The sequence below is a fragment of the Sparus aurata genome, chromosome 20 (genome assembly GCF_900880675.1).
Source record: "Sparus aurata chromosome 20, fSpaAur1.1, whole genome shotgun sequence".
Classification (NCBI taxonomy): domain Eukaryota; kingdom Metazoa; phylum Chordata; class Actinopteri; order Spariformes; family Sparidae; genus Sparus; species Sparus aurata.
This window is the reverse complement of record NC_044206.1, coordinates 16472108-16489034: the sequence shown is the minus strand read 5'-3', so window position 1 is coordinate 16489034 and position 16927 is coordinate 16472108. Positions and strand designations below refer to the sequence as shown.

The following is a 16927-nucleotide window of genomic DNA, read 5'->3' as shown; positions in this document are numbered from 1 at the left end:
AACAGTGGATTGCATTCAAAGTAAGGTGGTGAAAGTTTGGCCGAGGTCATCTTCATCTTATACGAGATAAATTACACATAATGTAGCTTCATGTTGTAATTAATGTGTTCTTTTTTACATTCATCAACATATAATTCAAATTCATTTTACTTGGAATCATCTGTATGTCATGTTTAATTCATTCAAGCCGGGGTTAATCCCCCAAAACTGAAGACGAATACAAAACTAAATACAAACTGAGTACAAGCCAGGATGAAGCTCATCTGGCAACAGTTGAAGGAACACACATGGAGAAAATACACAGACTAATTAACCAATGAAACACGGGTGAACAGGGAAAAAATGGCGGGAAATAGACAAAGACAGGAAGTGTAAAATAAGAGTGACCAACAAGATATAACCTACAAAATAAAAAACCCTAACCAAGACAACTAAAGGTTGACTGATAATCACTAAATTGTTTAATTCTTCGAGCTGAAATGTCAAACATTTGCGAAAACAAGCATTTACAAAAACAATGTATTGATAAAAAGTGTGTTTATATTGTACAGTATGTAGAATATAGCCTTCACTCCCCCACTATATATGCATATGAATACTTATATCACTGGGAATAACGGACATGACGTGTGAAACACAAAGTAAGAAAGAAATAATTTCATGTCGAACATATGCTGGATTTAAGAGAAGGCCCAAATAATTAGGAATTTGTCATAAACAGCATTCCATAAAGTTTATAAAGTTTCTCTTAACTCAACAACTCATAGAATTGAAAGATTTTGTAAGGGAGTCTGGTCTGGGGAACTTCCCCCCGTGTCATCTCCTTGCTGTTGTTGATAGTAGTTGATGTGGCTGCTTTAACCTATAGTATGTTGGTATTGTTAATAACTATTGGATGAGTTCACGGTCTCTTCTTTCTCCTCAATGTCAACATTAAAATTGATAGATTAATTTTAATTCATCCCGCAGTCTAAAATTCATAACATTCCCTTCTCACGCGAAAGTAAAAGGGGGTGTGGGACAAACTCCATTGTTCTCAAATCTTTCGCCTCTCCTCATTTATTTTGTCCCGACTCTTTTCTTCTTTCATGCTCTCCTCTCGTATGCAATCTTTTTTTATTTTATTTTACAGTGTAGTCCTTCATCTGCTCGCATCCACCAATTAATAAAAGCCAAGAATTGCATGGAGGTCAATCACTGATGTTTGTGCTGTGCTTGTTCTCAACTCAGCTGTTTTCATATCTTGCAGTCTGCAGCTCATGATGCCGATTCCTTACGCTGCCCACATCAGTCATCCTGACCAACCAGGAAATTAATTTAGGCTACACCAAAGTGTCTTTCATGTGTACTTTGAGCTTGTTAACTAGTGTTGACCTAAAACTTGCAGAGCTTTGACATGAGTTCAAAGAGTCAAACAGACTTTGATTCAAGTGCAAAGAACAACTTCGCACAAAACCTCAGACGTAAACATGATGCACCTGGCTGCAGATTTGAGCAGCTCAAAAATGTCCAAATGTCTTCTGACACTCCTTCCTGTTCTCCCTCTCACAGACAGTAACTTCCTGTTGGGTAACGCCCAGGGCCACCGTGGCTACCCCATCGTCTACTGCTCGGACGGCTTCTGTGAACTTACGGGCTTCACAAGGACAGAGGTGATGCAGAAGAACTGCAGCTGTCGCTTCCTGTACGGTGCTGACACCAGCGAGCATGTGGCCCAGCAGATGGAGAAGGCTCTGGAGAGCCGAGACGAGTACCAGGGCGAGGTCCACTTCTACAAGAAGAATGGTGGGTGCACTGCAAAGAGGGTAGGGAGGATGGTAACACTTCATTGTACAGGTCCACAATATTTATGGTAAGTTGTTGAAACTAACATATTCAACATTTAATTGAGATTTCCACCCCAGTTCAAACAGTCATTTTGAGAAAATTCGCCCAACATGATTTATAATAATGATATTCTACAATTTCCAACAAAAAGTACACACATAACTTCCTTTGACTTCCAGGAAACTTCCAAATAGTTTCCGTCTAACATCTACAAGCCAGGAAATTTAAGTGCATTTTCAAGTGCAAATTTATCAGTTTCCATCACTTCAGCAGATCAGTCCAACTTTGCAGCAATTTAAATGTCTGTTTGTTATTCTTAGAGTAAGCAACATTAGTTGTTTTTTTTTTATTACTGACAAATACAACTTCATAATCTTGAATCAAGTCAGGGAGGGTTAAGAAAACTGTTCCAAAGTTGGACTGACCTGCTGAAATTGGTGAAAATGTAAATGGTTAAAATAAAATCTAACCTGCAGATTTAAGACTAATTGGAAGTAGTTGGAAATTAGCATAAAATGATCAGCAGAAGGGTGGGCTAGCAGAATAATGTTATTCGATCATGTTGGGGTGATTGTCAATAGAATCTGAGGTAATTATTGTAGTTTTTGGTGGGTAATTTCATAGAAATTTCAAATATGATTCTTGGTATTTATCACCTACTTACCATCAAGTCTCCAGACCTGTAAAATGAAGTGTTACTGGGGAGACTGGGAAAGCCTATTTCTCCATAACTTTGTAGATCTGAGCCATAGTTTGTTTCATTTCATCTTTTGTTCAGTTGTTCAAACTCTTCTATGAGCCAGGGAAACGCCAGGACTTTTCTTAGACTCCCCTCTGTTTTGATCAGGCTCTGATAATCTGAGTGAAATTTTTAAATGGTGACATTTTTTCTCTCTGTCTCTCTTTTGCTCTCATTTTGACATCACGAAGAGCCGTTTATTTTTAGATGAGAGCTGAACAGTTTAGTCGAATCATGAATCACCACTTTGGTGCAGAATTTAAAAAAATTCGGCAGGTCAGCGGTGCAGCACATGCTCCGTTGTAACAGTTGGTGCCCAATTATTATTGGTATGAAACCGTCAGAGTGAAAAGTTGCTGTCAGGTCATGTTCACTCAACCTAGAGAGGTGCTGTAGGGAGTCAACCCCTCTGCTGGAACAAGCTTAAAGTCACCCTCAAATACATATTTCATACTCGCGTGCAAAGTACTGTACATGCTGCCTCTCTGTGTGTTTATTACAGCAGCTTAAGTCCTTCATTCAACACATTCCTACTGACTTCTTGCTAAGCCTTCTGACAAATGATGCCATGCATGAAAAGAGAACATACAAAACTGTTTAAGCCTCTCTGATTGGCACACAAGGATTACGTCCCCTCAAACCTGCAGCCTCGAATTGCGTGAGCCGCTAATTATGCTGATGTATTACCAAATCTGCTGAGAAGTGCTGTATTAATTTATCTATTTATTTTACAGTACAGTAAGTAAAAGAATATGGCAATACCACTGCAACTAATGAGGGTAAAGACACAACAATTTGTAATGGGGCCAAAAAGAAATAAAATAATGCAGTTTCAGACACAAGAGCGGTAGAAATGAGAACAAAGAGCGAGAGTGGAAACAGAAGCAGCTGGCAGATATTCATGACTGCTACAGTATTAGCAGGACTTTCGTGATAAGGTCAGACATTAAAGGAAATTCACTAGACACACACACACACACACACACACAGAGTCCTCTCGAGTGTGCGCCTGCTGCTTGCGATGCACAAATAGCTTCTCTCTATTTGTATTTACACCCACAGCCTTGTGCTAAAACACCATCTACACTGTTTTCATCCCCTCTCTTCGTGTCTGTGCCCAACACACAGACACAGACGTTCGTACAAAGCCACACTGGGGACACTATAGGAGATGTGAAACATCTGTTTGGTGGCAGAGCACAGTTTCTGCAGGCTTGCTAATGAGCGTACTGGGTTATGGCAAGGTCTTGGATCTATGGTGCTCCCTTCTTCTGCCCGACTCGTTATAACCAACCCCTCTCGCTTGCTCTTTCTCTTCATTCCTCCCGAACATGATCCATATCCAGTTTGCAGCGTGTATTTTTAGAAAAGGCTGTGCCATACTTGACAATTATCCACGGCTCAGACATGGTGAAAGCTGACATGACATGAGACATCACAGGCCGGGATGTGCCTGTTGAGGATTTGCATTCATTCGGCAAATGAGGAGAGAGAGAAAAAATAAGCGCTGAACGAATGTTTCTGATTTTGTTCCAGGTGCTGCCTTCTGGTGTCTGTTAGACATCGTACCCATAAAGAACGAGAAAGGCGAGATGGTCCTCTTCCTCTTCTCATTCAAGGACATTACCGACACGTATGGAAGGAGCCACCACAACAGCAAGAAGGACGGTAGGCTACAAGCCCCATTTACAGGGGAAAAAAATAAAAAAATCCCTTTATTTGCTTACTTTGAGCATGATTTACGAGCGGGCCGTCCTCTGGCCCCCGACTCTCATCTTCCCCGTGCTCTCCTGTTCATCACTGTCACATTCTACCCAGCCGGTTTTGTTTGGGCTGCCATTCGTTCACTGAACTCAGACAATGTTTTTGCAATGGGGAGTTTGATTTGGGCAGCGGTGTGTCTTCAAGTGGAACCAAGACACAGTCTGCCGCAAATATCAAGCAGCATGCCAGGGGAAATTGACTTGTGTGACTCTAGCAGGAAAAAAAAATGTCAGAATATAAACCTGACAGAGTTCAGGCATAGTGTTAAACATCCCATATGGTAGAAAGTCAGAATTCATTGTCTTTTTTTATTACAAAGCAGGTCTTATATATATATATATATATATATATATATGTATGTGTGTGTATATATATATATATATATATATATATATATATATATATATATATATATATATATATATATATATATATATGAATACTGTGAAACAATCTAAATCCTCAATTCCTGGAGAAATTGGCTTCAGAGCCTGGCGCTTTCCTGGGGGCCTGAGCAGAGCTGATGTAGAAACATGGCTGGTGGTGCCTGCTCAGGCCTGTGAGAGCAAACCAGTCAGAGCGGACTGAGTTATTCAGGAGGGAGGTCTTAAAGAGACAGGCACCTAAACGGGGCGTGCAGACAGAGGATGAATAGAGTTGCTTCAGAAATGGAGGGTATGTGAAAAAAGTGTTTTTGAACATTAAAGATGTAATATGTAAAAATGTACATGTAAAATGTTCAAGAATTGAAATGATCAATAGAATATGAGAAATGACAATTTTGATGTTAGTCATTGAAATTAGCACGCTAACCAGCTAGCCGCTAGCCATTTTGTACATCAAGGGATGATAGCCCAATAGTAAACAACACTAACACTCACCCAGTGCTCTGAGCTCCAAGTCCAGGCAGAGTCCGCTAACTGCACTGTTAACTGCACTGCTAACTAAGCTTACTAGGTAACAGCAGCAGCAGTTAGCAGCAGTTTATGGATATGATTGCAGTTGTTTCGAGCATGAATTTGACACCTGGTCAGTTAAGGGTTAGGGTTATTAGACGCCTAAATTAAAAGTACAAACCTGAAAATGAGCCTTTAAAACACAAAACATTCTCCTCAGGTATGAAATGTCTTTATCTTATTGACAATACACTGATCTGTCTGGCTGTGCGACAGGTTCAGAGGACAAGAGGCGCAGGAGGAAGAGCGGCACTCACTTCAGCGAGGCCAGGAAGCGCGGACGCACCATGTTGTACCATCTGACCAGCCAGTTCTCGAGGGGGGGCAAAAGAGAGGTCAACCTGGGTGGCGTGAGTACTTTTCCCTCTCTCCCATACTCCCTGTTGCGGATGTAATTGTCTTTTTATGCACCTCGTTTCGTTTCGACTATCCTCCAACAAAATAACCAGTCAGACTTATTCAGACATGCAGCGCCCTCAATCTTGAGCTTGAATTATTAATGCTGATATCTAAAAGATGAGTTTTTTAGGAAGACAATACGAGGAAAGTCTTGACCCAGATTCCCCGAGTGTGGCTTATCTCAGCAGAGAATTCATCAGATGGGTTTTCTATTTTAAGTCTCCTGAATGGTTTTAATCTTGCTTCTGTTGCAGTTTTTTTTTTTTTTTTTAACATGAAATCTGTTGTTTGGTGGCTATAAAAGGACAAACAGCAAGGTCACTGTCGCTGCTAGGAGACACAAGATGGTTGTCACAGGCATTTGATGCATCAGCATTATTACTTTTTATTTGGGGGGGGACTGTCCGGAGAGGTTAACACCTCGCTGGTAGGAGCTCCGGGATATAGGTCATTATGTCATCAGCATGTTCCCTTAAACTACCTTCACCTGTGCGTACAACGGTGGCTGCTGTGTCAATGCTTCTGCACAGTCTCATATATGTGTAACCAGTTGAACAAATCTATGGATGTATAATAAAGCCCATATGGATTTCAACCCATTGTTCGACGAGTGTCCCATTTTCCTGTGAATTGCCTTCATCTGTCTCTCAAGCGTATTCACAGTTCAAGTACCTTAAGAGCCCATTTGTTGTGTCAAAACAGAGCCCGGCTTTGGTCTGCTTCATTTCCACTTGTCTTACTTCCTACAGAACGAAGGTTTTTGTAGCCTATGAATACTAAAGTTACACTCAAGCAATGCAATTCATGAGAATGAGCTCTTTTGGGGCTCTCAAATGGGAGCAGCTTTTTCTAGCGGAGCACCGTTTTCGAGATAATCTCCCCGCAGAGGCTCGGTTACCAACTGGGTCTGTACTCAAACCTGTCCTTCACAACGTGGTGTTCCATCCCGGGGGACTAAAAGCAATTCAGAACTTTTCAGGGGTGAATTAAAAGGTAAAAAAGAAAAAAACGTTGAATGCCAGTGAGACGTATGCGATTTAGAAGGCTAATATTAGCATTTGCAAGGGCAAAAAGGGGAATAAAAATGCTGATGCAGATTTCTGGAGAGATTAATTTACCTTTTAGGCGCCTGAAGCTCTGAAGCACTGAAAGCACGCGTTCATTTTCCCAAATGCCTTTCCCATTTTTAAACTGCTTCTATTGTTTTTAATGGTGTGCCTTTTACATGAATCGACTGTTTCCCTTCCTCAGTGCTGATACACTAGATGCTAATAACCTGCAAAAACATGATGAGAATGGCTCTAGGACAATTTACTCTGATTCAAAAATGCTTTAATTTTCCACTGAATGGGAAAATGTGTTTGCCAACTCTGCAGCTGCGTTATAGACTACCGCCTCTTTTTGGTGGTTGAGATGAGGAGTAGAAGCCATACAACAAATTTTTTCAGGAATTAAGAAAAGTAAACCTCCAATTTTTGGAATGTATATGTCAGGGAATTATAATAAGAAAGAAAAATATTCTACCCTTTATAGGTCGCCCAAAGGACATGATATTTCTATAGACTGTAGATGTTTAAAGCACTGTGCTGATGTTGATAATAGATTAGTTGCCTGTTATTGAAGTATTTTGATCATTTATAGTTTGAAATCAAATGAGAATTTTCTGCTTTTGTTTATATCGTTGCATGAGGAACTTTGTTTCCACGTATAAAACAATGAAAATATACAGTGTGTCATCAGAAAGAATGTGAACGAGAATTGCCTAAAAATCCTACACGGGCTTGAAAAGTGTCAGCGACTGCAACAAATATGGATCAATTAAATATAGAAAAAGACAGACAATGATTCATCCCATAAAACACCTGTCAGTTACACAAGTATAATGAATCAGACACAGTCACACTTGCACACATTCATTCATTCATGAAGCATGCACAAACACGATCGTTAACAGTCGAGGAGAAAAATTTCATGCGATATGATTTAAAGATTGCCTAAGACAAGAAAGATTCAGAGACTAAAACACAAATAATTACAAGAAAGGAAAATAAGCAACATTCATAAAAAAAAAAAAAAAAAAGTCTGGGGGATTTAAGTAGGGATGCGATGTTGCCAGCAGGCCATCACAGAAAGGACACACTAATATGTCACTTCCACTGCGGGAGAGACTTGATGTTCTCTGCAATTAGGTATGAGAAGAAGGTGCATATATATCAGCTTCGGTCTAAATGACTTGGAAAATAACAGCATAATGGATATCGCCACACGTGTTGGTCAGACAAAACCAAGCTATTTGAAAAGGGATGAGGGAAACGACTGGGAAATGATTTCCATTTGATCTGTTTTGTGACATTTTGTAAACTAAATTATTTAAGGTTTAACCCCCCCAAAGAATTAGCATTAGAGCCCTGACACACGAGCGTCGGTGGCCTTAAGGTTTTTGCAGTGTGTCCAGCAGCTAGGTGGCCGTCAGCTGCAGTCTTTGTGATGTGTTCAAGTGCTGCTTTCTGGCAGAGACAGAAGCAATGTATGGTGATGTGGTATGGTGTTTGCAAGCCCTTTAGGTTACTTGATAGTTAAAAATAACTTGCAGCCCTTTAAAGCACCATGTTTGCTCAATTAAACTGGCATTAAAATGCTTTCTGAAAAAGCTGTAATTAAAACCCTCATACGAACATGTGTGCAGCTGACCTGCCTCCCCTTAATACCACCGGAAAGAAAACGCTCCGCTGTTGTTTGCAGGTCCAATCCGCAGGTGCCCTCATGGGAATCAATGTGCTACACCTCCCCCCCCGTTTGCCAATATCCTCCTGCTGCCACACTTCCAGTCCCACCTACTTACAGATGGCACCGCTCGCTGACACTGTACACACACCTGCTCTTCACAAAAACATTCACACATATAAAAACACGAGCCATGTAAATGATGGCTCGCCCTTCCGAAGGGGAGCGGAGACGAGCATATGGTAAAACGTCAACACAATCGGAATCAGATGCGCGGTGTTTATCATTCAAATTTGATTCCAGCACTCGCAGCGTGAGACTGTATTTTCACACTTTCACAGTTTCTCTCTCACATATACAGTAGAGATATTAGAAAAAAAAGAAGAAAAAAAAAAAGATCTGGGAATAAGAAATGCCAGAATCAGAGTTAATCTCTTCACAGACTTCCCTCTCTTCTCACACTCAAGGGGTTACACGTTTCCATAACATCTACTGTTCCCCCATTCTTCCTCCTCCACCAGGAGAATTTCCATTTGAAAGAGCTTATTGATTCCAGCTGAGTTTAGGATTTTATTTTCTAAGGCAGCTTGTGCAAAATACATCGTCACAAGTGGACGTGAAGGTAACGAATGAACATAACTACAATACATCTAACAATCTGACATTAGAATCACACTGTAGGTAAGAGAGAGCAGGCGAAGCAGCATATTAGTCAAACTAACTTATTCAACTTTTGGTCACATTTCATTGACTTACATGCCAACAAGGCAGAATTTTTGCCTAATTCATTTGTAACTCGGGGGACCGAAAGAAGCATACAGTACATAGTCATTTCTAGCAGCAGCATGCATTCAGAACAAGCCCATGTTGATGTAGCGTATTAAATATGTAAGCGACCAGCATGTTTTGGATGCCAGAACAAAAACATCCACCGGTTAGAATATTAATCGGATATGCTTCTGTAAGGTTCTGGGAGCTCATTGGACTGTGCCCTGTGATTTTATCAGTTTACTTAAACCTCTGTCTTGCAGATCTGTCACCAGCGACACAATGCAGATCGCACGCGAATGAGATTCAAAGCATTAATGACACACAACACACTTGAGATTAACACGTTATTGCTTTTCTCCACATCTCACCCTCTGCATTGTCTTGATACTCATATCAATAGGAACCAAAATTCACGAGTTGTGTCATGATAATATGGTTACAGCTACTCTAAAGCAAACATTTTCCACAAGTGCATCAGTGTTTTCATGAGACACATTTTCAATGGGCCGCAGATGGTACATTTTATTTTCCAAAAGTGCCTCTTCATGAAACATAAAAGCACAGTATCAACTCTGCTGTTACTGCTGTTGACAGTAAAATAATGAATAAAGAAGAAAATGTTAGGGAGGCATAGGCTAAACACAATAAATATATTCTGTCATAGGGTCTTTCTATGGAAAGAGAATGATGGTTATTTGAACAATTACTGCCTCTTGGGCCATCAATTTGGCAATATTGTTTTTTAATCAATTATTTAACATTCAAAGCAATTACTTGTCCTCACAGTCATGTATAGAAGAAAAGTGGTGTATTTTGAGTCATAAACCATGTTTTTCTACCATTTGAAATGCAATAATGTAAACAGAACTATGAAAATGAATGAGGGAAATTACAAAATAAAATTCCAAATAAAACTGGTGTTGCTTTCCTTATGGGTAACACCTGTCTAAAAACAACGGATACAAAGTCATTGCTTTCATTAATGTGGTCTAATTTTAAATGTTACGAAAGGAAGTCAATTTTCATTTTTGATGGGGCAGCTGTTGGGCCTGCTTTATCTCAATTTTGAATAAATTAAGAGAAAAAAACGGGGTAAAGTAGAATATCTTTCATGAAAAAGGACAGAAACGGTCAGAAACCGTTACATTAATCTGCACGTGACCATAGCAACAGGAGCCGGTTAGCTAGCTCCTCAATTTAGCTAGCTTTTCAAGTTAGCTAACTCTCGGTTCAAAATAAAGTATGCTATCTTAAATTCAATGCCGAATTATTAAACTCGCTTCAAAAGACGAAAGAAATGGAGGAAGGGATTTCAGTTTGGGATGTTTGCTTTTGGGTAAGTAAGACATATAACACTGTACTTGTTTAGTTATCCTAAACTATGAAAAAGCTAATAAATTTATAACGTTAGTTATCTTAACTAACGCGAGGCAAACACTAACTGAGCCATTAGCATTCATAGAGTTGTTATTTACTATTGGGAAAACCGAGAGAAAATTCTGGCTATGTTCAAATTACCTTCTTTGGTCGTCACCAATCCTCGTCAGTGCCCTCAGCTTCCCTCGCTAAGTTTTCAGCTGTAACGTTAAGCACCCCTCTCTGTCCTCTTGCTGCTATCACACATTTTCTCTCCCTCTCCTCCATCTGTCACTCTAACCTCATCTCCTTTAGGCTTCATCCCCTCTGGATCCTGCTGTCTCTCCCCGTATTGTCTATCTGTCACTCGGTAGCCCCCATTTTCCTCCACTTTTAAATGATCTCTCCCTCTTCCTTTCTTCTGCTCGAATACTGAAGCCCTCCACCTACTCCAGCCGCCAGTGCTTCAATTATCAGCGCAATTTTTAAAGTACTCGATCGTAACTCGAGGACTTGCATTGTCTTCACGTTAATGCTCACACTTATGTAAACTTGCAATATAAATCGGAGGATAATCCTGCTTTTTTTTTTTTTTTTTTTTTTTGCTGCACTAGTGCTGTGATGTTTAGGTATTTTAGATCAAATCAACTGTTTATGAAATATGATGCAAAGACAACCAGCTACAACATAAAAAATCTGAATGCATCTGTAATAGATTTTGCAATAATGTAATACTGCACCCAACTAATGAGTACTTTTGAAACTTCAGGTATGTTTCACTCATAATACTTCTCAGATTTTAAGCACAAGACTACCTTGCGAAAGACTACTTTTACATTGTGGTATTTCTACCTCAACTTAAGTAATGGATCAAAATACTTCTTTTCCGCCACTGCCATCCTCCCACTCTGACCTTGACTATATTCTTCCCATTCTCTTTTCCATCTTTTCTTTCACTTTGTCCCCCTCTCTGTTTCCTTCTGTCTGTCTCTCAGGAGCAGTTAGCTAACAATTTCATCCTCTGCCTCCACAGCACACTTGATTTTGATCTCTATTTGTAGCCCATCGGCCTACTAGGCGAGGAAGAGAAAGTGATGGTGCTATTTTTTTTTTTTTTTTTTTTTGCAAGAAAACATAGACATCATGCATAAATCTTGCACAGGTGCATAGACCTAAAAGCATGGACATTTTATTTACGAATGGATGTTCTTGGAATTACTTTAGGTGCGTTTTATTTTCAGACCATCACCTCCTTGAGAATAGTGTTCAAGTTGAATTTTTCTTTCTCTGAAGGCTCCTCACCAAAACACAGACTGAGTTGTTTGTTTCGTCTCTTCTGGCAGTTTAGATGCTGTCAACCCATGAATGTATCAGCTACTGTAACCAATCCAAGGCACACTGACAAGTAGTTCTGAATTGATTTCAAGCATTTCCCAGGGGAGAGCCACTCGTGCCTCCTCTCACTTTAATGCACTTGTCAGAGTCCCATGGAAGAGAAAAATAGTGCAATCTGGAGTGTTTTTAATGTTTTAATGCAAATCCTTTTTTTTTTTTTTTTTTTTCAGCTCAATGTTAAAGCCAGAGCTCCTGGGTCACGTCCTTGGCCTGAGCTCCTATGTCTTTCTCTTTTTTCCCACAGAAACTAAAACACTTTCAGACAGTGAACGTTTATCTTCGGTCTTTTGCTTTAACACATTCTACTGTAGGTAAAAATGGGATTGTTGAAACTGACACTGTTTGTGTAGGGATATGAAAAGATTGTAAGTCGTACTGGAAAATTGAGAGTGCATTTTTACAGTTCCTATTGTGTTGTAGTCCTACTTCATTGTTGCTCAATCATGAAGAAAAAGTTTAGTGGTGTTTTTTTAATGAATTAAAGGCTGTGTGTTATCTGCAATAGTCTACATGCATCACATTGTAAGCCGCGTGTTTGCCATCAAGGACAGGCTTTTATCAGCGCTAAAGCCCAAAGGATGCTGGGAGACGTAGTTTGGCACAGTAAGCTCCGGGGCCACAGTGTGACTTAATGAAGTGCGAAGACCAGCTGTAGCTGTGTGACATGCAGTCCCATGTGTCCGCGCAGCACTGGGCTTTTCTTTTCTAATCATTGGGATGTGCTCGGCTGACCGCCTCGAGTGCCAAAGGTCACGTGGGTGCCCTGACCTCTGATGTAAGGCAAATTAAAACAACAGTCCAGCTTTTGCTGACATCACTTGTACTGTCATTACAGCGGCCACAGCTGTTGATGACAGCCAGCAAGGTTTTTCTTCTAGATTTTCCCTCAAGCCAAAGAAAACAACTGCTGGAGGAACGTGTCTTTCAACCACAAATCCATGTCCAGTGTCAAGCAGCTATAATCTGACAGATATACTCAGATACAAGTGCGCTGACAGACATTTCACTGGGAACAATTTGTACGTGTTTCCCTCAGTCACACAGTGGAGTGTGTGACTGTTGTGAAGCATTTCTCTTCTCTTTGAGGTACAAGAAAAGGTCATCCATCTTCTCCCAATTACTGTCAAACTGTCTCACAGTTTCCCCCAAGTCAACCAGGCAGCTACAGAGCCCTTACAAGTACATCTCAGGTTAAGACTTCATTAACCAGCCTCCTTGTTGCTTGCCCAGATCTGTTTGTGAAGTGGCCACAGTGTTCCTGGGTGGATTACTGCTCATCTATCTCCCCTTTCTGTTTCCCTCTCACCACTGTCGACGGTAATAGCTTCTCCCCCTGTCTCCTAAACATGGTTAAGGCTATTATGTGCCAAGTGCACGGCCCCCACTTGGAGAGCTGCGGTCTCATTATGTTCCGAATCGACTCCCCGCCTCATCAGCGAGAGCAATTCATACTTTCCGCAATTGGATTTTCTCAATAAAAAATTAAATGAGTGGAATGAATAAGTGACTTTCAAAAATAAAAGCAGCCGATGGTTCTGTTTCCCCTCATTTCCTTATTATGGCTCGGCTGCCATTGCACCCCACCACCTGAAACTTAAAACACTAATGGCATTTGGAGGGATGAAGTCAAGCCAAGGCCAAGTCATGTATGAAATTATCAGGGCTCGTTGTTGGAAATACGTTTCTCTCTCACTGACCCCAGTCCGATCTGTTAATGCATGGCCGTTAAGATGCTTTATCACTGTCTATAGGAGGCTGTCAGGAATAGATAACCATGTCTGTTTCACTTGGATTGCCTAGCATACTGAATCATCAGCGGTCAGAGCACAAGAGAGGGTGTTGACATTTATATTGTCTGTTTCTGAAAAATCTTGGCACTGCAGTGTCCGTCTGATTATCATTTATTTTCACAGCACTCCACCTCGTGACCATCTGGTTATCAAGTTATTCATTTATGCAGCTTCTCTAGTGTGCTTTGCGTTTTTGGTATATTTATCACACAAAGCCTGAAAATTCAAGAGGCTGCTAGTGTGTGATAGATATTTTTGTGCTCCTACACTGAGTCCACTTGTTCTCTTACAGGGCATGATAGACAAGCCTTCGATGCCAGAGTACAAGGTGACCGGAGTGCAGAAGTCGCGCTTCATCCTGCTCCACTACAGCGTGTCCAAAGCCCTGTGGGACTGGCTCATCCTGCTGGCCACCTTCTACGTGGCTGTCACCGTCCCTTACAACGTCAGCTTCACGCCGCACAACGACGAGCACGTCACAGCCGCGCGCTCCACCATCGTCAGCGACATTGTAGTGGAAATGCTCTTTATCATAGGTGAGTGTTGGAAGAGGTGACTGTGGCTTTCTGATGGTTGCTACACTCAACTAATAACAAGTCAGGACCATGATCAAGCCACTTCAACCCACTGGATGTGTGGTCATGATAGCACTGCGGTGCTTTTATGTGGTGACAGTAGGTTTTTATCCAAATTCTGTCCATTTTCAGGCGTCCTTTTCCCCTGAGAGTTCAAATCAGATAAATGGTATTTATACAGCCCAAAATCACAATCACATTGCCTCAGTGAAGTGTTAAAAACAAGTTGAACAGGCTGGTAAGTTCAGAAATATAACTCTGTATTACTTTACTGTAATGCAGCCTTTAAAACCAGCTAAAGAAAACACCTGTGCCATAACACGATACAACGATATCCAGAATCTGACGATACATTTCCCACCCTTACTCCTAGTTAACCTCCAAAGGATGAACTGAGGTGGCTCAGTGTGCTCCAGTATTGAGAAGTGTAAATGTGGGTTCAACAACTTGGCACAAAGACTTGGGCCACAAGCTGTGCCGGAGAAAAAACGTTTTTTTTCTCCTAGTCTCTGCATGCTCATTCAAGTTGTCACTACCAAGACTCTGTTTGTTTATAACAACAAATCATTCTCTTTCATTTTTGATGATTTTTTTTTTTTTTTTTTTTATAAAACACTGGTCTGCGCATTGCCCTTATGTGCTTTCTGAAATTCAAAAATCTTTATTCAATTTTGCAACAATCATCTAACCTTCTTTGAGTAAGGAGCCGTCATCTCTGCAAATATCGACAGCTTGGATGACAGATTAGGTTTTGCTTCATCAGACGCACCCAACCAGAGGTCTGCCTGTTATGCACTCGCCAAATTCTGACACTAAGGTTAAATGATCGGTCTATCAAAATCGCTGATCCATATGGACGCCCTAAAACAATGACATTTTCCAGCTGGGCAATTTTTACATCACCACTGGCACAAAATTTGAGCTTGTGACACTTGCCATCTTCCCTCACTGTATACACTCTGTTTCATTTTATCAGCCAGTTGAATGAATATGTCTGTGTCGATACTGTCTTTCAGGCACTGAGAACTCTAAATTATCTTCAACTTTTCTATTTGCAGACATTATCCTGAACTTCCGCACCACCTATGTGAGCCAGTCAGGGCAGGTGGTGTATGAGTCGCGCTCCATCTGCATTCATTACGCCACCACCTGGTTTTTTGTGGACCTGGTGGCTGCCCTGCCCTTTGACCTGCTGTATGCCTTCAACATCACAGTGGTGAGTGCAACTGGACGATAATATGATCAGCCTTTGGTTTTTTTTCACTGCCCTCTGTGACTGCTGACACAGGCAGCCAATCGATGTTTTATGATGCATACCGATTTCCCCTGAAATGTAAAACCTTTGGAAATACCTTGCATCTATTTTGCACGTCTGACAAGAACTCCCTAGACGGTAAAATGTACACGAGCTCATTTGCTTAAAAAAGTTGTCCAAGCTGTGATAATCAGCTGTGTATATGCAGTACATGTACAGTCAAAGTGTGTTTTCAGATATAACAAGGCAGAGGGATTCACTTTATCTCTCCTTTTTCTCTGGCACCATGCCTCTCCTCTTCAGACCTCCTTGGTCCACCTGCTCAAGACTGTGCGCCTGCTGCGCCTCCTTCGCCTGCTTCAGAAGCTGGATCGCTACTCCCAGTACAGTGCCATGGTGCTCACCTTACTCATGTCTGTGTTTGCACTGCTGGCACACTGGATGGCCTGCATCTGGTACATGATTGGCCGCAAGGAGATAGAGACCAATGAGACCTGGGAAACTGGTGAGTCCGAGTATGACTGTATAAATTACGGACAGGGCTTCCGAGTCTGAAAAATGAAGCCAACATGAAAGCGCCTTAGACTTGAATTCTCTCTAATGGCCAAGCTGGTTTCAAAAAGAAGTAAGATTGTATGTAAGCTTATGAGAAAATGAAAATGTCCTCAATCACAACTTTCAATTCTTCTTCAATACAGCATGATGTTCATTTTATGAATTACGATTCATTTAAAAGCAGGGTAGGCTTTTAGTGCGTGGCTTAATTGTGAGTGACAAGTGGATACCACGGCATGTCCTCGGGTCCTCAGTCAGATCCAATGAGGTTATCCTCCCCAGCTCTGTTGTCTCTTCCAAACATGGCCACTTCTGGGTAAAAAAAAACCAAGATGGCAACAAACATACGACTAACCTTGAGGCTTCAAAACAGTGCTGACATCATGATGGTTGTACGCTTCATCCAGCAAGGGCGGGAAATATTTCCTTTCTCTGTAAAGGAAAAATGAATTAATGGCTCAAACTGATTGTTACTGTCAATTATCTACTGTCTTCACTGTGCCTTCTGACAGGAAATTAATCCAATATTTATTAAACGTATTTTCATTTCATAACTTAAACACAGTACTGACTATTCAGACTTGATTCAGTTACCATAGGTGCTATGTAAATCAGTTGTTTACTTGTTTAAACATTTCAACAAATAGGACTTTCGATTTTACCAGTACACTGAGTAGACATGTTTTGTGTTCCCACTCAGCTATAAATAGCCTTGGCTCACCTATTGGGATGTCTAGTTCTGTTCAGTGGCGAGATGGTGGTGAACAGCATACCCTGGCACTCTAATGAGGAGTGTCTGAAATCAGATCAAAAGCTGAAGT

General features: G+C 40.9%; 1 protein-coding gene and 1 long non-coding RNA gene across 4 annotated transcripts in view; one reads left to right on the top strand and one right to left on the bottom strand.

Annotated features, from left to right (window-relative positions):
- The window catches only part of LOC115571749 (potassium voltage-gated channel subfamily H member 4-like), a 43517-nt gene that overhangs the window by 10581 nt on the left and 16009 nt on the right, over positions 1-16927 (top strand). For 2 of the 3 annotated variants that reach the window (XM_030401317.1, XM_030401316.1), the window contains exons 2-7: positions 1552-1785; positions 4103-4234; positions 5503-5636; positions 14014-14257; positions 15355-15512; positions 15855-16056. In XM_030401317.1, the coding sequence (XP_030257177.1) occupies positions 1552-1785; positions 4103-4234; positions 5503-5636; positions 14014-14257; positions 15355-15512; positions 15855-16056 (1104 nt within the window). Of the gene's footprint in view, positions 1-1551; positions 1786-4102; positions 4235-5502; positions 5637-10310; positions 10517-14013; positions 14258-15354; positions 15513-15854; positions 16057-16927 lie in introns of those variants that run through there. The other variant, XM_030401318.1, reaches the window with a different exon arrangement.
- Positions 145-11031, bottom strand: LOC115571750 (uncharacterized). Its single transcript, XR_003981977.1, has 2 exons — positions 10699-11031; positions 145-1794 (listed from the first exon to the last, which is right to left on the bottom strand). It is a non-coding gene; the product is annotated as an uncharacterized LOC115571750 (long non-coding RNA).